At 38.1% G+C, this 23096-nt stretch overlaps 2 protein-coding genes across 3 annotated transcripts in view; both read left to right on the top strand.

Annotated features, from left to right (window-relative positions):
• The window catches only part of maml1 (mastermind-like transcriptional coactivator 1), a 28281-nt gene extending 16110 nt beyond the window's left edge, over positions 1-12171 (top strand). For both annotated transcript variants that reach the window (XM_062039603.1, XM_062039604.1), the window contains 4 exons: positions 2370-3725; positions 5464-5700; positions 5776-5905; positions 10838-12171. In XM_062039603.1, coding sequence (XP_061895587.1) covers positions 2370-3725; positions 5464-5700; positions 5776-5905; positions 10838-11820 — 2706 coding nt within the window. In that variant the 3' untranslated portion in view covers positions 11821-12171. The remainder of the gene's footprint in view (positions 1-2369; positions 3726-5463; positions 5701-5775; positions 5906-10837) is intronic.
• Positions 12172-12262: 91 nt separating this feature from the next.
• On the top strand, positions 12263-20626 carry ltc4s (leukotriene C4 synthase). Its single transcript, XM_062039605.1, has 5 exons — positions 12263-12401; positions 12494-12593; positions 20112-20182; positions 20244-20325; positions 20387-20626. Exons 1-5 carry the CDS (start codon positions 12344-12346, stop codon positions 20508-20510), a joined length of 435 nt encoding a protein of 144 aa, XP_061895589.1. The 5' UTR covers positions 12263-12343; the 3' UTR covers positions 20511-20626.
• The last annotated feature ends 2470 nt before the right edge of the window (positions 20627-23096 follow it).

The following is a 23096-nucleotide window of genomic DNA, read 5'->3' on the forward strand; positions in this document are numbered from 1 at the left end:
ACAAGAAACTCTGCGCGCTCCTTTCATGAGCCCACACTCCGAGTGTTGTGTACGGAGGCTTGTCCAGCGACTCGATTTCCGCGGTAGCGAACGCAAACAAAGCGGGACCGGGAAGATGCCAGGGAAGAACGACAAAAATTGGATTTCCCGGCAAAAATGTAAAGATTTGGCCGGTAAGCTGAGGAGACGAACTGCAGGAGGGAGTGAAAGGGTGGGCGTGGCTGCGTGAGCACACCCAGAGAAGAATTCTCACAAGAACTCGAATAAATGCCCCGTCAGATATCAAAACATATTTTGGGAGAATTATTGACAATGAGGGTGATTATAATTCTTGGATATCTAAAAAAAAGAGGGTCCAGCAAAGAGAAATTACCGTATTTTCCGGACTATAAGGCGCACCTAAACCCCTTTTTTCCCCTCAAAAGCCTTATAACCCGGTGCGCCTAATGTAAGGAATACGTTTGATTGAGCTTACACACCTAGAAGCTATATTATTTGCTACATGGTGTAATGATAAGTGTCACCAGTAGATTGCAGTCACACATAAGAGATAAGTGTAGGTTGCACTATGATGGCAATATGACTCAAGTAAACAACACCAGCATTTTATATGTTCCATTGAAAATATAGAACATTACACACACCGCTCAAAAATCTATCAAAATGTTTTAGTACGACTTTGGTAAGCTTGATGTGCTTCAACATACGAGTATTATTAGGGTGTGTAAAAGGTAAGACATATTATTTTAGACTTAGACTTCCTTTTTATTGTCATTCAAATTTGAACTTTACAGCACAGATAAGAACGAAATTTCGTTACATAAGCTCATGGTAGTGCAGGATAAAAAAGCAATACGGTGCATATATAAATAAATAAATATATATAAATAATATATATATATAAAATAAATAAATATATATAATTCTATATAAATAAATAAATAGATTACTGTACAGATAAATATATTGCACTTTTTCACATGCGTCCACATTTATGGATGTATGTTATATTGTCTTTTTTATTCCAGCGAGTTAATCCATTTTGGGGGGAGTTGAGGAGATAATTTCATTATGATGGGTTCAAGAGTCTTACGGCCTGAGGGAAGAAGCTGTTACAGAACCTGGAGGTTCTGCTTCGGAGGCTGCGGAACCTCTTTCTAGAGTCCAGCAGTGAAAACAGTCCTTGGTGGGGGTGGGAGGAGTCTTTGCAGATTTTCTGATCCCTGGTCAGGCAGCGGCTTTTTGCGATCTCCTGGATAGGAGGAAGAGGAGTCCTGATGATCTTTTTGCGCTTTGTTGCACAATATTATGCAAAAGCAACTTTTCTTACCTTCTGGTACCTGCTGATCTGTATTTGGGATCTGCATAAATCCTGAAAAATTGCACGCATCAGTCTTTGTAGTTCATGGCGACGCCGTAGTCGATAAGCTTCTTCTTTTTCTCTATCTTCTTGTTATAGGACATTCATCCTCCACTGTTGTCATTTGAAATATAATGTAGTGTAAAGTTCTTACTTATATCGCTCAGTAAACTCGCCATGAAAGCGTTAAAACATACCGGTGTAGTGAGTTTACATTATTCACACAAGGAACTTTAGTTATTAGAGAGTTCCAGTCGGTCGTTTTTTCACGGGACACATTTCCGGTGTTGTTGTTTCCGGATGATGCTCCGTTATTGATTGACATAAAGTATGAATGTCATTAAAACAGTTAGCTCCATTTTGTGACACTTCTTCCACTCCCGTCCTTGCACGCTACACCGCTACAACCAAGATGACGGGGAGAAGACACTGCCGTAGGTGAGCCACGTAAATAAGACCGCCCACAAAACGGCGCATCCCGAAGCGACTGTCAGAAAGCGGCTTGAAGATGATCTGTAAAACATCATCTATGCAACATTTTGACCAAAGAACCACCATTACATGTTATGTAGAACACAAGGAAGTCTTTTACATTTAGAAAAAAAGAAAATAATATGACTCCTTTAATGCGCCCTATAATCCGGTGCGCCTTATAGATGAAAAAAGATTTAAAATAGACCATTCATTGGCAGTGCGCTTTATAATCCGGTGCGCCCTATGGTCCGGAAATCACAGTAAGCAGGGCAAACAGGCTGGTGCTTGAGCAGTGGTTATTACTTACCTACCTGACTAATTCAACATTTTTAAAATACTGGTATCGTGTGTGTGTATATATTGTATGTGCTGATGTAGTTTGATACTGAAATATGTCAAAATGCCATAATGGGTTGATCTCCAGCTTCTATTAGACCACACCAGCTGCAGCGCCCCCTGCTGTGTCACACTTTTTCATGCCATGTTGGGGCACTCTTGACAGCTCTTGACGTTTTGGACTGTGTGTGTTGTCCAGTTACAGGAGACGGTGAAGAGGAAGTTGGAGAGCGCCGCGTCTCCGCTCGGAAGAGAACAGGTCAACGGTTTTTCCGATGGCTTCCCCCCCAGCAAGAAGGCGTGTATGGACGCCACCGCCAACGGTTCCCCGATGGACTCCAAACTGGGGATCAGCGACTCGCTCAACACCAACGGCCCGCGCGGGTCGGCGGGCGAGTCGACGGACGGCAACAAGGAGTCGGGCTCGGAGTTTCAGCGCAAGGAAATGAAGCAGGAGCCGGACGACATCCTTCCCATCATGCCTCCCTCCGGAGGAGGCAACAACAACAACAGCCTGCTCCCCGACCTCAACGAGCAGGAGTGGACGGAGCTGATGGAGGAGCTGAACCGCACCGTGGCCTACGAGGACATCCAGGACATTCTTAACGATGGCTTTGAAGATCGCAAAGACCCTCTGGAGATGACGCCAAATCCAGGGAGCACTGGTGGAGGAGGCGCTCAGTCCTCCCAGAGTCTCCTTTCTCTGGACTTGGCCAGCGTCAAAGCAGAGTTCTCGCCCGTCTCGTCCGCTTTCGATCAGGACTCCCGCACAGGTTCCCCCCACGTCAGGTCCACATCTTCTGGTCCTCCTCCGCCTCACCCCACCACCTCTCCTGTCGCCACTTCGTCAGCCTCTTCCCCGGCCGTGCCCCCGCCCCAACAGGCCCCGGCCCCCCGGCAGCACCAGCCTCCCCCTGGCCACCTACTTCCTCCAGGCCCCCCGGTCCCCAAAGACCTGTCGCCTGCCCAGCAGCTCCAGCAGTTGGCGGCCCAGCAGCAGAGAGTCCAGCACCTGCACAGCCAGCTGCAGCACAAGCAGCCGCAAGCGGGGGCCAAGTTCCACTCCCAGGGCCCTCATGCCCACCCCTCAGCCTGGACACAAATGGCCAAACCCTCTCAGAGCCCACTCGGGGCGGCTTTTAGCATGGACAAGCCTACAAGCCCCTCCTTGTACCCGCAGGATTTCAATCCCAATGCCCAGAAGCAGCTCTTGATGTCCGGCCAGCCCACCAAGGGTTCCCCCAAGGCGGCGGGGGCCAACAGCTACATGCCAGTGGGCGGCGGACACCCAAACATGTTGGGCCACCCGACTCAGGGGCCGCCTCTCAACCACCCGCCAACGCCAGGAGCCCAGGCCCAAGCGGCCATGCTGAATTACAACAACACCAAACCCCTGTCCCACTTTGAAGCAGGACCTGGTCTGTCCAGGGCCCCCATCAACCAGAACCAGAACAAGGCCGCCCTTCTGAACCTGCTTCGACAACAACAGCAGCAACAACAACAGATGAAGCAGAAGAACAACATGAACTTCCGCCAGCATCTCACACACTCACAGGTAACTTTGTTTTGTTGTGTTTCGGTCAGGTTCTGGTTCTGGTTTTGTTCCAGCAGGTGTGACTGAGTGGAGTTCATTACAGAACAATTTGAATTGTGAGTAAAAGTGAATCAGGGAGCTCTTTTGTTCTGGTTCTGACTAACTCAGGCTGCACACAAGAGTATCCTCAGTGCGTGTGCGCGTGCGTGTGTGTGTGTGTTCTTGTATTTCTACCCTTCTTGAGACATCAACAAGGAAAAGTACTTTCCATATGAGGAGGTGTGAACAAGTGATGACATAAATCATGGTCCCAATACAGGAAACCAGTACATCTAATAGAGAATGTCTCATTTGCACCCCTGGTGGTAAAATCTACCAAGATGAGGGTGGTCCCAAAAAGGAGAGATTTTTCAAATTGACTGTGTCTGTTTTAAAAGTGCTCCACCTCTGGTCAACATATGAAATAACAAGTGTGTGTAAAAATTTGAAGTGCGCCCCCTTTGGCCAAAATTATTTAAAAACATTAAAAAAAATAGAGACATACTGTAATAACGTAAAGTAAGTCATGAAGATTAAAAACAAATTACAAAAAAATTCAACAACAAAAATAAATGAACTAAAAGCAGTCTTTTTCTCACAATGTGTCGACTTTTTTCTTATAAAATTGAGAACAATTTCTCATATTGTTTCTGTTTCTCTAATATTGCAATATTTTCTCATAAAATTATTACATTTCTTTATGTAAAATTATTACTTTTTAATGCCCTGATGTGGGATATGAACCAAGGATGTTGTTGTGGCTTGTGCAGCCCTTTGAGACACTTGTCTCAAAATTACTAGGGCTATATAAATAAACATTGATTGATTGAATGCAAAATGGCGACATGTGTCATATAAAACTCTTGACTTTTGTCACAATATTGCCAATTTTTTTGTTGTTCCTGTAAAATAGTGACATTTTATGAGTAAAATTATGACATCATTTTGCTAAGTAAAATTCTGATTATTATATTGCCAAAATGTTAAAGTTTTCTAATAAAATTGTAACTTTTGATGACTCTTTTCATAAAATTGCCAACATTTTAAGCTTTTTCTTGTAAAATTGGAACTGTTATTGAGTAAAATTCCAACTTTTATCATAATATTGCACAAATGTTCAGTTTTTCTTGTCAAATTTTTACTTGCGTTGAGTAAAATGACAACTTTTATTATACTACTGCCAAAAGTTTTTTCTTGTGAAATTCAAACTCTTTTTTTATATTTGCATAGTTTGTATATATTATTAATGTTGTAAATACAAATCTTTATATATATGGGGTGGTTAGGCATTTTTTGGAGGTCTCAAGAAGTTAACAAATACAAGAATGCGTGTGTGTGTGTGAGTGTGTGTGAGTGTGTGTGTGAGTGTGTGTGTGTGTGTGTGTGTGTGTGTGTGTGTGTGTGTGTGTGTGTGTGTTGGGTTGTGTGCATGCTTAGCAGCTGGTTGCTTAGGCGCACTGGAGGGGCGGGGGTGCAAGGCGACGACAAAGCAGCCTTTCATTTTGGCTCCAGTCTGTATGTAAATATAGCTGCTACTTCTTGTTTGTGTCCTCTGAAAATGAGAAACTCACAACTTTGAGCTGTGAAAAAGAATCAAGTCCTTGTTTCAGAAGATTATTTATCATGTGTGCTTTACATTAATGTAACAAACAATGCAACCCCTGGAGGGCGCTAGTGCGCCTTTTCAGATAATAACTTGAGGTGTCTCCTCCTCAAACAGGACCAGAACTCCTACCCCGCCCCTCCTCAGGGCCCGAATCCCAGCAACACCATGGCGTCCGCGCCGGTAAACAACGGCATGGCGGCCCAGCCCGGGGCGGGTAACCATAGTAACGCGGCCTACCTGAGCAGCCAGGCTGCGGTGGCGGCCGCGCTCAAACAGCAGCAGCATCAACAGATCCTGGAGCAGCAGAAACAGCAGCAGTACCTGCAGAGACAGCAGCTCATGGCGGAACAGGTACGTGGACACCTGCCATGTCCTTCTCTTCTCGTCCTCACTTGTTTGAAGTTCTCTTCTGTCGCTTCTGTCCAGGAGAAGCAGCGACAACAGGACCAGCAGCTGCAGAGACACCTGACCCGACCTCCCCCGCAGTACCAGGACCAGCCAGGCCAGCAGGCTAATCAGAACGCTTTCCCACAGCCGCCGGTTAGCCAGTTTACAGGTGAGGAGATTATAGAACATCAGGGGTGTTCAAACTTTTTACATCACCATTTTGAGATTTTTCATTTACAAAACCAGTACAATACAGTATATAATGCAGTGTTTCCCACACATTCATTTATTTGTGGCGGCCCGCCACGAAATAATTACGTCCGCCACAAATAAAAAAATTAAAATAAAAAAAACAATTTTTTATTTAAAAAAAAACAACATTTTGTCCTGTCCAGCTTCTCAGGCAAATCATATGTAGATGCCCATATAGGCTGTTCAGATTTACTTTACAAAAGAGAAGTGTAGGATACTTCTCTTGTTGCCCTATTTGTATTTGACCACTACTGTTTTCTGTTTATTTGTTACTGACTGTGGCAGGACACCTCTGCCTCTGTTTCACTTTATGTTGCTGGTAAATAATATGGTTGTAGTAGTAGGCTAAAGTTAAATTAATTAGTATGCACTAATTAAAGGGGCAGAGCTTTAAGAGACATTTTAGCTTTTATATTTTATAAGATATATTTTTTGTAAGAACCACAATTAATAAATATATTTCAGTGAATAACTTATTGTTCAAATAAATATGTACATAAAGTGTTGTAATTATATTTTAAAATGGATGGATGGACGTTTAAAACAAAACTGTTATTATTAATTAGTAAGTATACATTTTTTTAGCCTTTTTAGAGAAAATCATATCATTGTAGTAAATTATGCAAATTACTCGATGATGTCATGGTGACCACGCCCCCACCGCCACAGGTATCTTGACCGTTTATGGGAAACACTGTAATGTCACCCTTTAGGCTCCCCTTCATTTTGGTGAATGTTTAAGGTCCCAGTCATTAAAGTGTTAAAAATAAGTCATATTGATGTTTTAACTTTTTTTTTAACTTTCAACACCTGAATATCTGCAGATCATATCATATATACGTTGCTATAACGTTTTTAATTTTGTATGGTTTATTCCATTTGGGTTTTTTTTTTTTTTTTTTTAATGTATGAAAAAAACACAAAATATGGAATTTTCCCTAAAACAGTTTTTTAAATGGAATATTTGATGTAAAGTAAATGGAGCCTTAAATAGGTAAATAATTTATAATAACTTTTCTTTTATTAATTTTTTTGAACAATTGCAGTTTAAAAAAATTACACCAAATAATTTAAAAAAAAATCACACCCTGGGACCTAAAATAGCCTCAGTCTTTAAAGCGTTAAAAATAAGTCATATTGATATTTTAACTTTTTTTCTTTTTTTTTTACTTTCAACACTTGAATATCTGCAGATCATATCATATATCCATTGCTATAATGTTTTTAATTTTGCATGGTTTATGCCAGGGGTCCTCAAACTTTTTGATTCGGGGGCGCCGCATTGGTTTAAAAAAAATTTGGCCGGGGGCCGGTCTCTCTCTCTCTCTCTCTCTCTCTCTCTCTCTCTCTCTCTCTCTCTCTCTCTCTCTCTCTCTCTCTCTCTCTCTCTCTCTCTCTCTCTCTATATATATATATATATATATATATATATATATATATATATATATATATATATATATATATATATATATATATATATATATATATATATATATATATATATATACTGTGTATGTATGCGCGATGATGTCACGTTATTGATGGAAAATTGCATTTTTAGACAATATGATTTGCCTGAGCGGCTAGGAGACACAGAGAGTAACAAGCAGTAGAAAATGGATTACAAAGAACAGATTTTTAAAAATAATAATAAAAACTTTAACTTGGGACTTCCCGTGGGCTGGGTTTTGGACGCTGGCGGGCTGTAGTTTGGGTACCCCAGGTTTCTGCCCTTTTTTATTGTTTTTCTTTTTTTTTAATGTATGGGAAAAACACAAAATACGGAATATTTGATGTGAAGTAATTGGAGCCTTAAATAGGTAAATAATTCATAACAACATTGCTTTTATTAATTTTTTTGAACAATGGCAGTTTGAAAAAATTACACCAAATAAAAGGGTCTCAGTCATTAAAATGTTAAAAATAAAGTCATATGTATATATATTTTTTTACCATCAGCACTTTAATATTTATGGATCAGCTTCAGTTCTGTCCCTTGCCATACATTTTTTTTTAACGTTTTATGCCCTTTTTTGAATAAAAAAAACTTATTTATGACCAAAACACAAAATATGCAATGTTTTCCCAAAGCATTTTTCAAAATGGAGTATTTGATGTAAAGTAATTGGAGCCTTAAATTGGTAAAATATTCATAACATTGCTTTTGATTCATAATTTTTTGAACAGTGAGTTAAAAAAGTGTTTTTAACATTACTCTAAGTGTTTAAGTCATATCAATATATATATTTTTTACTTTCAATGCTTAAATCTCTAAATCAATTTCAGATCTCTGTTGATAGTTTTTTTAATAGTAAAAACAGTTTTAAAGTTAAAAAAAAATAAATGGTAGCTTTGTGTTATTACTGTCAATATTGCAACATTTGCCTGTTACATTCCACGTATTATGTTTTTTTTTTTTGTAAAAGTATTTTTAAAAAGTGCCATGGGGCATTAGAAAATGAGCTTCAAATGGCCCCTGGACTGCACTGTAAATAAGTAGACTTCTGCGTCATAAATCATCACCATGAGCGTGTTTGGACCATGGCAATGCAAATGAGGCTGCTAGCTCATTTGCGTAGACCACAGTTTACTTATCTATAATAAAAGTATTCTCTTATGTGGACGTTCTGTTTTTAAGAAACGCTAATTTGTAGGGGTATGAATCGTTGGGTGTAAATTCCTAGGGTGACGATTCGATTCAGAATCCATTGTCGATTCAACACGACTCTTGCAATGTATTTTGTATAATAATTACAATGAAACGTTTTCAAAACAGGTTGCTGGTTAGGTCAGGGATGGGCAAACTACGGCCCGCGGGCCACATTTGTTCCTTTACTCCGTATTAAAACAAAATTGAGCAAGGATCTGTTTTGAGAATTGCCGCAACAAAACTGATACTAGACTTGGATGCACTGGCAAAAATGGGTGATCAACAGCACTGCTCCCACTAAAAGAGAATGTAAGTGTTTAACCCTTTAATGCCATTTCTACGTTTCTTTGATGATATTGTGAAATTAGATGTATTTTGATTCAAATAGCCCATGTTTGAGAAGCTGACTCTTAGTTTCAACAGATATGATATGCATCATGTGCTCGCCTGCCCTGGCCTGGCTGTCTTGAGTTTCCAATCATTTCTACAACTCTTATTTTTTTGTGATAGAGTAATTGGAGCACATACTTGTTGGTCACAAAAAACATTCATGAAGTTTGGTTCTTTTATGAATTTATTATGGGTCTACTGAAAATGTGAGCAAATGTGCTGGGTCAAAATTATATATGTATTATTATATTTGCTTACATGTCCCTTGGCAAGTTTCACTGCAATAAGGCACTTTTGGTAGCCATCCACAAGCTTCTGCTTGAATTTTTGACCACTCCTCTTGACAAAATTGGCACAGTTTAGCTAAATGTGTTGGTTTTCTGACATGGACTTGTTTCTTCAGCATTGTCCACACGTTTAAGTCAGGACTTTGGGAAGGCCATTCTAAAACCTTAGTTTTAGCCTGATTTAGCCATTCCTTTACCACTTTTGACGTGTGTTTGGGGTCATTGTCCTGTTGGAACACCCAACTGCGCCCAAGACCCAACCGCCGGGCTGATGATTTTAGGTTGTCCTGAAGAATTTGGAGGTAATCCTCCTTTTTCATTGTCCCATTTACTCTCTGTAAAGCACCAGTTCCATTGGCAGCAAAACAGACCCAGAGCATAATACTACCACCACCATGCTTGACGGTAGGAATGGTGTTCCTGGGATTAAAGGCCTCACCTTTTCTCCTCCAAGCATATTGCTGGGTTTTGTGGCCAAACAGCTCAATTTTTGTTTCATCTGATCACATAACTTTCTTCCAGAAGGTCTTATCTTTGTCCATGTGATGTCAGATAAAACAAAAATGTGAAACTTGCCAAGGGACATGTAACCAAATATTAACATTGCTGTTATTCGGGTGTTACCATTTAGTGGTCAATTGTACGGAATATGTACTTCACTGTGCAATATACTAATAAAAGTTTCAATCAATCAAAAAAATTGTGGCACACGAAAAATCCTCAAAAATGTTTTACTTGATATTACTCTCATACACTTCTCAGTTATATTCTGTTACAACCCTGCCCTAGGATGAAGAAACTATTTCGCGTCTCCCCACTCTCCATCACGACTATAAATAGTATAATTTGTCTATAAAATGGTTATAAGTACACCTCTGGGTCACATTGTATAGACTTAGACAAACTTTATTGATCCACGAGGGAAATTGTTCCACACAGTAGCTCATTTACAAAGGATGGAAAGGATAATGCAGGTATAAAGTAGACTAAAATGTACCATAGTAACAATATAACATATATGTAGTATTTATATATTATATACATGCACCTGGGGATAGGTTGATTGGCAACACTAAATTGGCCCTAGTGTGTGAATGTTGTCTGTCTATCTGTGTTGGCCCTGTGATGAGGCGTCGACTTGTCCAGGGTGTACCCCGCCTTCCGCCCGAATGCAGCTGAGATAGGCTACAGCATCCCCCGCGAACCCAAAAGGGACAAGCGGTAGAAAATGGATGGATGGATGGATGTATACTTTTGACCCAGTGGATTTGGTCACATTTTTAGTAGACCCATAATAAATTCATAAAAGAACCAAACTTCATGAATGTTTTTTGTGACCAACAAGTATGTGCTCCAATCACTTTATCACAAAAAAATAAGAGTTGTAGAAATGTTTGGAAACTCAAGACAGCCATGACATTATGTTCTTTACAAGTGTATGTAAACTTTTGACCACAAGTGTGTGTGTGTATATATATATATATATATATATTTTTTTGAATCCATTTTTTTGTGTGCACAGCTTCCTCTCAGTCAATGGCCAGTGTTGCTTCCATGGGAGGCCCAGCCCCTGGACCCCAACGTATGTTCCCCCAGAATCAAGGCATGATGACCATGAACATGGCTCAGGGTGGCGGCCCCGCGGGCGGTGTGGCGCCGCCCCCAACGGCGAGCCAAACCGACATCAGTCTTCCATCCTGCGGAGGGGGCGGAGCCGGCGTGGACGTCCAGCAGGTCCTGTACAACAACATGAACCTCCACCCGGGTCACCCGCCCCAACAGGCGGGCCTCCAGCGCCAGCCTCTGGGTTCTATGAGCGCAACGTACAGGCAGAGCCTCCTGGCCCAGCAGCAGCAGCACCTTAAGGGGCAGCCGAACGCCGCCATGTTGAAACAGCAGCAGCAGCAGCTCGCCGCCGCCCGCATGCCGGGCTCAATGCAAGTCAACGTGGGAGCCAACATGGCGACCTCCATGCAGAGTACCCAGAATGCTGTGTGGCAGCAGCAGCTGGCCAACCAGCCGCCGTCCGGTAACGCCGGCCTGCCCCCCAACGCCTTCACTAACCCCCCCAACGCCTTCCACATGCAGCAGTCTCGCATTCCCAAGATGGCTCCCGGCAGCGCCGCCTTCAGTTCCAACCCTGCGGGCCGTCCAATGGGGGCCATGATGCAAACAAACATGCCGGTCGGCCAGCAGCGGGCGGCGCCCAACCCTCAAAGCTTAGGCCCGCCCATGTCCAACCAGCAGCAGGCTGCTCAGAACCAGAACGTCCTCCCCGACCTGGCTGCATTTGGACCGGCGCAGACCAACGGTCGCCAGGGCCTGCCGTGTAACCAAGGTTACCAGGTGAGCAGGACAGCCAATCAGCAGCAGCTCTCCTTTGGCTACAATGCCGCGTCCGGGAGCTTCGCCGGCGAGAGTGACCTGGTGGACTCACTGCTGAAGGCCCAGAGCACCCAGGAGTGGATGGCCGACCTGGACGAGCTGCTCGCCAGCCACCATTAGGCCACGCCCCCTACTCAAGGGCTTGTGCGTCGGTGCGAATGTCATTTCCTGTCTTTGGCTGGCCCTGATTGGACCGACTCACTGAGAGCGGCCGTTTGGAACCTTTCCGATGCATGCTGGGAGTTTTGTTCCTCGCCTTGTGGGCGGAGCTTGTTTTCACTTCTGACACGGTTGTTCTGGCCTCCCAGCATTTGTGTGTAAATGTCTATAAATCTATTTTTTGTATGTAAACCTTTGCTAATGATCTGGACATAGATGTTATTTTTATATATGGCAGACAATTTTTGTAAGTATTTTCTACTTTTGATATCTCTCTGTAAAACAAGAGTATTATGTAAATATAGTTCTACTCGAGAACCTTCTGCTGGCCTGTGTCCTTCACTCGTGCGCTCGTCCATAGTCCAAAGGCAATTTGCAAGCGGGGACACGCCCACTTGTCAATCGTCAGTGTGGCCCCGCCCCCTGCAGGTAAACCAACAGTCCGGCTGACTGTCCTGGACTCCCTGGGAGGACTCCGGCAGAGATGCTTGACCAAGTCGTCTGCCTCGCCGCCATCACCATCATGGCGGTCCTGGAGCAAGGTGAGGTGCATGCTGGGACCTTGTCTTGGTTTGCAGTTTTTAGTCACACAAACGGAGCGTACTTTTTATTGAATGCGTGTGTGCGTGCGCAGCATACTTCTCCCTGCAGGTGATCTACGCCAGGAGGAAGTTCTCGGTGTCGCCACCCTCTACGTCCGGGCCGCCACAGTTCCAGAGGGTCTTCAGAGCCCAGTGAGTTCTTGAGTGACCCGCACCTTCACCCACGTCTGTTTCATCAAATTGATCAATACATTATTAATTGTAAACCATAGGGCTCCTCCCAGTTTTGATGAATGTTAAAGGTCCCGGGGACCCAAAAGGGTCTCAGTCATAACGTGTTAAAAATAAGTCATAAATTAATATTTGTATCCATGCTTTACCATAAGGTTTTTTTAATTTATTATTGTTATGCAATTTTTTCTTTTTTCTGTTTTTTAACAAACCTTGTTTTTTAATAACAAAAACACAAAACACATTCAATATTTTCCCCGAAGCATTTTTCACAATAGAATATTTGATGCGATGTAATTGGAGCCTTAAATAGGTGAATAATTTATAACATTGCTCTTGATTATTATTTTTTGAACAATGACAGTTAACAACAACAAAAAAATCACACCAAAGCTCCTAGGGACCCGAACAGGTCTTGATCATTGGAAGTTTTAAAAATAAGTCCTGTATTACTTTCTTTACTTTTGGCACTTAAATATCTATAGATCAACTTCACTCATCTCAGTTTCAATGAATGTTAAAGGTCCCGGGGACCCAAAAGGGTCTATCATAACGTGTTAAAAATAAGTCATATACTAATATTTTTATACTCAGCACTTTAATTTCTATAGATCAACTTCGGATCCATCCTTTACCATAGGTTTTTTTGTTTTTTTAACAAACCTTGTTTTTTTCAATATTTTCCCCCAAAGCATTTTTAAAATTTTTATATTTGATGTGAAGTAATTGGAGCCTTAAATAGGTGAATAATTCATAACATTGCTTTGGATTATTATTTTTTGAACAATGACAATGTAGGGACGGCGTGGCGAAGTTGGTAGAGTGGCTGTGCCAGCAATCGGAGTGTTGCTGGTTATTGGGGTTCAATTCCCACCTTCTACCTTCCTAGTCACGTCCGTTGTGTCCTTGGGCAAGACACTTCACCCTTTGCCTCTGATGGCTGCTGGTTAGCGCCTTGCATGGCAGCTCCCGCCATCAGTGTGTGAATGTGTGTGTGAATGGGTAAATGTGGAAATATTGTCAAAGCGCTTTGAGTACCTTGAAGGTAGAAAAGCGCTATACAAGTATAACCCATTTATCATTTATTTATGACAGTTAACAACAACAAAAAATCACTCTAAAGCGCCTAGGGACCCGAACGAGTCTTGATCATTAAAGTTTTAAAAATAAGTCCTGTATTACTTTCTTTACTTTTAGCACTTAAATATCTGTAGATGAACTTCAGATGTATCATTGCCATGACATAATTTTTTTTTGTTTTATTACTTATTTTTCAAAGAAACAGTTTTTATGGAAAAAACACAAAATATGCAATATTTTCCCCAACACATTTTACAAAATGGAATATTTGATGTTAAGTAATTGGAATCTTAAATAGGTAAATAATTCCTAACAGCATTGCCTTTTAAATCATTATTAGTCTTTGAACAATGACCTTTTTTAAAAAATAAAATAAAAAAAAGGTCCCTGGTACCCAAAAGGGTCTCAATCATTACGTGTTTAAAATAAGCCATGTACTAATATTTTTTTTATACTTTCAGCACTTTAATTTCTATGGATCAACTTCGGATCCATCCTTTACGATAACGTTTTTTGTTTTTTTATGCTGTGTTTTTTTTAAACAAACCTTGTTTTTTTTAATAACAAACACACTAAATATTCAATATTTTCCCCAAAGCATTTTTCAAAATTGAATATTTGATGTGAAGTAATTGGAGCCTTAAATAGGTGAATAATTCATAACATTGCTTTTGATTATTGTTTTTTGAACAATGACAGTTAAAAACAATAAAAATCATACTAAAGATCCTCGGGACCCAAACGGGTCTTGATCATTAAAGTTTTAAAAATAAGTCCTGTATTACTTTCTTTACCTTCGGCACTTAAATATCTATAGATCAACTACAGATGTATCATTGCCATAACGTTTATTTTTTTTGTTTTATGACCTTTTCTTTTTTAACAAACCTTGTTTTTTTAATAACAAAAACACAAAATATGCAATATTTTCCCCAAAGCATTTTTCAAAATTTAATATTTGATGTGAAGTATTTGGAGCGTTAAATAGGTGAATAATTCAAAACATTGCTTTTGATTATTATTGTTTGAACAATAACTGTTAAAAACAAAAAAAAATCACACTGAAGCTCCTAGGGACCCAAACGGGTCTTGATCATTAAAGTTTTAAAAATAAGTCCTGTATTACTTTCTTTACTTTTAGCACTTAAATATCTATAGATCAACTTCACTTTTCTCAGTTTCAATGAATGTTAAAGGACCCAAAAGGGTCTATCATAACGTGTTAAAAATAAGTCATATACTAATATTTTTATACTCAGCACTTTAATTTCTATAGATCAACTTCGGATCCATCCTTTACCATAAGGTTATTTAGTTTTTTTTAACAAACCAGGGGCCGTACTTATCAAGCTTCTTAGAATTACTCCTAAGAAGTCTGCTAAGAGTTGACTTAAGAGTAAATAAATTCTTCGCTGAAAGCTGCACTTAAAAGTTAGTTATCAAGCGTCTTACTCACACTTTCAGCGAAGTGTAGGACTGAATCTTAAGTGTCACACTCAGAGCTGAATTACGACATTACTATGTGCCGTAAACGGAATTTTAGGTGACGTCATTTCTGTGTCCATAGAAATGACCAATCACGGAAGGGAATCCGTTGTCTAAGAATAAAGAAATATCTTGGAAATATTTAAGTGGACAATTGGGAGTGTATATTTTGACAATAAACTACAAAATAATACAAAACAAACTAGTCCCCGCCGGCACTCACGCTACCGCTCCCTCTCTTCTATCGCCCACACACTCACTGACGTCACTCACCTCACGGCCACACACATACGCTACTGTCATAACATTTTCTTTCCAATTCATTAATTAGGCAACTAATTTGAAACTGGTGTGGGTGGCTCTATATATACTAGCCCACTGCAGACACATGTAGAAATCAACAAGGAATCGAAAAGTATTAAATCTGTGACAAAAATAATATCCGCTCTGTCTAAACGATACCGTTTGATCAGCTGCTCGTCATCAAAAAACAAACAAACATTGTTCCGTTCCCTGAACGTTCGCGCACGTCTCTCTCGCCTCAGTGCCATCCCCTGCTGGCAACTCCTAACCACTTAAGACACCTCTGAAGGTCTCTTAAATATCGTGGAGAGTAGGAGTGATTCTTAGACTTAAGAACTTTGATAAAAAGCTTTTATTCTTAAGTTTGAGAGTAGGACTAAATTTCGCAAATTCTCAGGACTTAAGTGTAAAATGGCACTCTAAGAAGCTTGATAAGTACGGCCCCAGGTTTTTTCAATATTTTCCCCCAAAGCATTTTTCAAAATTGTATATTTGATGTGAAGTAATTGGAGCATTAAATAGGTGAATAATTCATAACATTGCTTTGGATTTTTTTTTTTTTAACAATGACAGCTAACAACAACAAAAAATCACTCTAAAGCGCCTAAGGACCCGAACGGGTCTTGATCATTAAAGTTTTAAAAATAAGTCCTGTATTACTTTCTTTACTTTTGTCACTTAAATATCTGTAAATTAACTTCAGATGTATCATTGTCATAACATATTTGTTTGTTTGTTTTCTTACCTATTTTTCAAAGAAACAGTTTTTATGGAAAAAACACAAAATATGCAATATTTTCCCCAACACATTTTACAAAATGGAATATTTGATGTGAAGTAATTGGAATCTTAAATAGGTAAATAATTCCTAACAGCATTGCCTTTTGATTCATTATTAGTCTTTGAACAATGACCTTCTTAAAAAAAAAAAAGGTCCCTCGGACCCAAAAGGGTCTCAGTCATTACGTGTTAAAAATAAGCCATGTACTAATATTCTTTTTTATACTTTCAGCACTTTGATTTCTATGAATCAACTTTGGATCCATCCTTTACGATAACGTTTTTTTTTGTTTTGTTTTGATGCTGTGTTTTTTAAACAAACCTTGTTTTTTTAATAACAAACACACAAAATATTCAATATTTTCCCCAAAGCATTTTTCAAAATTGAATATTTGATGTGAAGTAGTTGGAGCCTTAAATAGGTGAATATTTCATAACATAGCTTTTGATTATTGTTTTTTGAACAATGACAGTTAAAAACAATAAAAATCATACTAAAGATCCTCGGGACCTGAACGGGTATTATCATTAAAGTTTTAAAAATAAGTCCTGTATTACTTTCTTTACTTTTGGCACTTAAATATCTGTAGATCAACTACAGATGTATCATTGCCATAACGTTTATTTTTTTTTGTTTTATGACCTTTTTTTTTTTTTTTACAAACCTTGTTTTTTTAATAACAAAAACACAAAATATTCAATATTTACCCCAAAGCATTTTTCAAAGTTCAATATTTGATGTGAAGTAATTGGAGCCTTAAATAGGTTAATAATTCATAACATTGCTCTTGATTATTTTTTGAACAATGACAGTTTAAAACAAAAAAAAAATCACACTAAAGCTCCTAGGGACCTGAACGGGTCTTGATCATTAAATTTTTTTAAATAAGTCCTGTATTACTTTCTTTACTTTTGGCCCTTAAATATCTATGGATCAACTTCAGATGTATCATTGCCATAACGTTTAATTTTTCAAGAAACTGTTTTTTATGGCAAAAACACAAAATATTCAATATTTTCCCCCAAAGCATTTTTCAAAATGTAATATTTGATGTGAAGTATTTGGAGCGTTAAATAGGTGAATAATTCAAAACATTGCTTTTGATTATTATTTTTTGAACAACGACTGTTAAAAACAAAAAAAAATCACACTGAAGCTCTTTGAGACCCGAACGGGTCTTGATCATTGAATTTTTAAAAAATAAGTCCTGTATTACTTTCTTTACTTTTAGCACTTAAATATCTATAGATCAACTTCACTCCTCTCAGTTTTGATGAATGTTAAAGGTCCTGGAGACAAATTCCCAGACTTCCCAGAATTCCAGGTTTCCCGGAACATTTTCCCCATTCAGAATGAATTGGCCATTTTTCAAACTTCCACCATTTCCAAATTTTTCAACCGAATCAAACGATTCCACTTTCAACACATTCCACTCATCCTGGAAATTCCAACTATCATTTTTCAAAGTTCAAAAAAATGCCAGGAATTCACAGAATTCCCTTTTTTTCAAACCCTTTTTTGACCCTTTTTTCTGGCGACTACTCCTCCAACATTTTTCAACCGTTCCACCGTCAAAACATTCCTCTTATTCAGGACAAAAAACAAAGTTGTTTTTTTTAACTGGAAAAATTCCCGGTTTTCCCGAAATTCCTGGAATTCCTTTATACAATTTCCCAATTAAACATGTTACTACTTCAACATTTCTCGACCGATTTGAAAAATTTCAACACCAACAATTTAAACTCATTCAGAAAATTCAAGTCTTTTAATATTTTCCCAGAAAAATCCAGTTTTTCCCAAAACTCCCAAATTTCCATGAAATTCCCATTGAAATGAATGGGACATTTTTCAAAGCTCCACAATTCCCACATTTTTCATCCAATTCAAACGGTTTAAACTTTAAACTGTTCGGCCTATTTGGGAATCGCGCAGGCTTTCCTTTGACAAATTCCAAAAATTCCCCAGAATTCCAGGTTTTCCGGGACATTTTTCCAATTGAAAATGAATTGACCATTTTTCAAACTTCCACCATTTCCACGTTTTTCAACCCATTCCACTTTCAACACATTCCACTCATCCTGGAAATTCAAACTATCATTTTTCCAAGTTAAAAAAAATTCCAGTATTTCCCTTTTTTCCCCCAAACCCTTTTTTTGACCCTTTTTTCTGGTGATACCACTCCCACATTTTTCAACCCACTTAAAACGTTCCACCGTCAAAACATTCCTCTTAATCAGGACAAAAAAACAAAGTTGTTTTTTGAACTGGAAAAATTGCCGGTTTTCCCGAAATTCCTGGAATGGGACATTTTTCTTAAGTTCCACAATTCCCACATTTTTGATCTGATTCCAACCATTCCAACTCCAAAATATTCAGCCTGTTCAAAATTGTGTGCTCTACTTCAACAATTCTAAAACAAAACTCCCGGATTTCCAAGAATTCCGAGTTTTCAGGGACATTTTCCCCATTCAGAATGAATTGGCCATTTTTTCAAACTTCCACATTTTTCAACCGATTCAAACCATTACACCTCAACATATTCCACTCATCCTGGACATTCAAACTAGTATTTTTCCCACTTAAATGTTTTTTCCAGGAATTCCCAGAATTCCCTTTTTATCAAACCCTTTTTTGACACTTTTTTCTGTTCACTACTCCTTCCACATTTTCCAACCCATTTCAACCGTTCCACCGTCAAAACATTCCTCTTAATCAGGACAAAAAAACAAAGCTTTTTTTTTAACTGGAAAAATTCCCGGTTTTCCTGAAATTCCAGGAATTTCTCAATACCATTTCTCAATTAAAAATGTTACTACTTCCACATTTCCTCGACCGATTTTAAAAAATCCAACACCAACCATTTCGACTCATTCACAACATTCAATTCTTTTAACATTTCCCCCCAAAATTCCCGCTTTTCCCCAAATTTCCATGAAATTCCCATTGAAATGAATGGAACATTTTTCAAAGTTTCACAATTCCCACATTTTTTATCTGATTCAAACCGTTTCAACTCCAAAATATTCAGCCTGTCAAAATGGTGTGCTCTCCTTCAACAACTTAGGAAAATTTCTGGACATTTTCCTCATTCAAAATGAATTGTCCCTTTTTTTCAAACCCTTCTTTTACACTTTTTTCTGTTGACTACTCCTTCCACATTTTCCAACCCATTTCAACCGTTCCACCGTCAAAACATTCCTCTTAATCAGGACAAAAAATAAAGCCTTTTTTTTTTTAACTGGAAAAATGCACGGTTTTCCCGAAATTCCAGGAATTTCTCAATACCATTTCTCAGTTAAAAATGTTACTACTTCCACATTTCCTCGACCGATTTTAAAAATTCCAACACCAACCATTTCCACTCATTCACAACATTCAAGTCTTTTAACATTTTCCCCCAAAATTCCCGCTTTCCCCAAATTTCCATGAAATTCCCATTGAAATGAATGGAACATTTTTCAAAGTTCATCAATTCCCACATTTTTTATCCGATTCAAACCGTTTCAACTCCAAAATATTCAGCTTGTTCAAAATGGCGTGCTCTCCTTTAAAAATTTAGGAAAATTCCTGGACATTTTCCTTATTCAAAATGAATTGTAAATTTTTTTAACTTTCAACAATTCGCACATTTTTTAACTCATTCAGAGCATTCCACCTTCAACACATTCAACTCATCCAACTAACACTTTCCCAAGTTCCAACCAAATTCTGTTTTTTTCCTGGAAATTCTAACTCTTCAACATTCAAACCATTCCAATATTCAAACTATTCTTACTAATATTTTTTCAACACTTTGGAGAAAAATGTCTCTTTCCTGTGCATCCTTTCAGAGTCAACTGCTCAGAGTATTTCCCGATCTTCATCGCCACCTTGTGGACGTCTGGAGTTTTCTTCCACCAAGGTGACGTCACCTGCTCTCAGGTGTGCTGTAGACTGCATGATGTTGACTGTGTGCGTCTCAGGTGTGTCCTCGCTGTGCGGCCTGCTCTACCTGTACGCACGCCTGCGTTACTTCCGAGGCTACGGTCAGTCGCCGCAGCAACGGTGAGCAGTCAGTGATGGAGATGACCCTGAAAGTGAAGAGTCATCATTTTCATGTTGACAGGCTGGCGCCGCTCTATTGGAGCGCTCGTGTGCTATGGCTGCTCATCGGCTTCTCCTGCGTCGGCGTCTGTGTGTGCTTGTGGCGAGTGTACGTGGGCGTGCACCTGGAACTAATAAAGGTTTGATGTGGTCAACTTTCAGGAAGTTTTTTTTTTTTTAAATAATGATTGAAACCACCGACAATACTAAACTATCACAAAGTCATTGCACTTGTCACACCTGTGTGAAGTTTTATAATTACACTGCCTTCTTTGTTGTTGTTAATATTAAAATTACACTGCCTTGTGTTTATTATTATTAATATTAAAATTACACTGCCTTGTGTTTATTATTGTTAATATTAGAATTACACTGCCTTGTGTTTATTATTGTTAATATTAAAATTACACTGCCTTGTGTTTATTATTATTAATATTAAAATTACACTGCCTTGTGTTTATTATTGTTAATAATAAAATTACACTGCCTTGTGTATATTATTATTGTTATTAAAATTACACTGCCTTGTGTTTATTATTAATATTAAAAATTACACTGCTGTGTTTATTATTATTATTAAAATTACACAGCCTTGTGTATTATTCATATTAAAATTACCCTGCCTTGTGTTTATTATTGCAAATATTAAAATTACACTGCTTGTTTATTATTATTATTAAAATTACACTGCCTTGTGTTTATTATTGCAAATATTTAAAATTACACTGCCATGTGTTTATTATTAAAATTACACTGCCATGTGTTTATTATTAAAATTATACTGCCATGTGTTTATTATTATTAAAATTACACTGCTGTGTGTTTATTATTAATATTAAAATTACACTGCCATGTGTTTTATTGTCAATATTAAAATTACACTGCCATGTGTTTTATTGTTCATATTAAAATGACACTGCCTTGTATTTATTATTGCAAATATAAAACTTACACTGCCTTGTTTATTATAATTAATATTAAAATGACACTGCCTTGTGTTTGTTATTAATATTAAAATAACAATGCCTGTGTTTATTATTATGAATATTAAAATTACACTGCCTTGTGTTTATTATTGTTAATATTAAAATTACACTGCCTTGTGTTTATTATTATTAAAATTACACTGCCTTGTGTTTATTATTATTAATATTACAAATTACACTGCCGTGTTTATTGTTATTATTAAAATTACACAGCCTTGTGTTTATTAATAATATTAAAATTACCCTGCCTTGTGTTTATTATTGCAAATATTAAAATGACACTGCCTTGTGTTTATTATTATTAATATTAAAATTACACTGCCATGTGTTTATTATTATTAAAATTACACTGCCATGTGTTTATTATATTAAAATTACACTGCCCTGTGTTTTATTGTTCATATTAAAATGACACTGCCTTGTGTTTATTATTGCAAATATAAAAATTACACTGCCTTGTGTTTATTATCATTAATATTAAAATTACACTGCCTTGTGTTTATTGTTAATATTAAAATAACACTGCCTGTGTTCATTATTGTTAATATTAAAAGTACACTGCCTTGTGTTTATTATCATTAATATTAAAATTACACTGCCTTGTGTTTGTTATTGTTAATATTAAAATAACCCTGCCTGCGTTCATTATTGTTAATATTAAAATTACACTGCCTTTGTGTTTAGTATTGTTAATATTAAAATTACACTGCCTTGTGTTTATTATTGCAAATTAAATTACACTGCCTTGTGTTTATTATTGCAAATATTAAAATTACTCTGCCTTATTACTGCAAATATTAAAATGACACTGCATTGTGTTAATATTAAAATGACACTGCCTTGTGTTTATTATTGCAAATATTAAAATGACACTGCCTTGTGTTTATTATTGCAAATATTAAAATTACACTGCAATGTGTTTAATATTGTTAATATTAAAATTACACGGCCTTGTTTATTATTGCGAATATTAAAATTACACTGCTATTTCTTTATTGCAAATATTAAAGTTACACTGCCATTTGCTTATCATTGCAAATATAACATTACTGTTTGTTTGTGCTGCAAACTGTTTCATAGTTTATTAACGTGTTATTATCCATAACCAGACCCCCCCAAATGTGTCAAAATCTCCCCAAACTTCTCCCAATCGTTTGTGCTGCAAATTGTATTTGCCTAACATAGTTTTATAACGTTGTATGGTTATTAACTTGTAACTAATGTGTTATTATTCATAATAGCCACACAGCCATGTCAAAATCTCCCATTCGTTTGTGCTGCAAAACGTTTTGTTTTTTATTGTAGTTTTTCAGTTATTACCGTGTTATTGTTCATAAGCAGCATCAAAACAGAGTGATGAATATGTGTGAGCCACAACGACCCCTAGCGGTGACCCGAGTACTGCAGCCCCATGAGTGGAATGTGTTGCGTGTCTATTTTCATCAGCAGTTGTTTGCGTCACTTCAAACTTTCCACGTGACAACAGCTGCTTTCTTCCCCCACGCGTGATGTCATCCACGCAGCCAACTGTAACAACAACAAAAACCAGTGTTGCAAACACCAACTAAACTCTGCACACTGCTGACTGTAATGACACTCTGCCGCCGCTGGGGGCGCGATTCAACTCGTGCCTTTTCACGTGGTTTTAATGTTTTTTTTATGCCGTTAGCGGTCATTTAAAAGAAGAAAACATTTTTTCTACTGAGGTACTTGTCTGTTCTACTCGTTATTTTTCATGGATTAAAG

The sequence above is a fragment of the Entelurus aequoreus genome, linkage group LG28, assembly GCF_033978785.1.
Source record: "Entelurus aequoreus isolate RoL-2023_Sb linkage group LG28, RoL_Eaeq_v1.1, whole genome shotgun sequence".
In the NCBI taxonomy this organism is placed as follows: Eukaryota; Metazoa; Chordata; class Actinopteri; order Syngnathiformes; family Syngnathidae; genus Entelurus; species Entelurus aequoreus.

Excerpts from the sequence above, each read along its gene's own strand:
- ltc4s (XM_062039605.1), top strand. The coding sequence starts at position 12,344 with ATGCTTGACCAAGTCGTCTGCCTCGCCGCCATCACCATCATGGCGGTC. Across the intron at positions 12,594-20,111 it reads CAGAGGGTCTTCAGAGCCCA|AGTCAACTGCTCAGAGTATT; the intron begins GTGAGTTCTTGA and ends GCATCCTTTCAG. Across the intron at positions 20,326-20,386 it reads GGTCAGTCGCCGCAGCAACG|GCTGGCGCCGCTCTATTGGA; the intron begins GTGAGCAGTCAG and ends TCATGTTGACAG.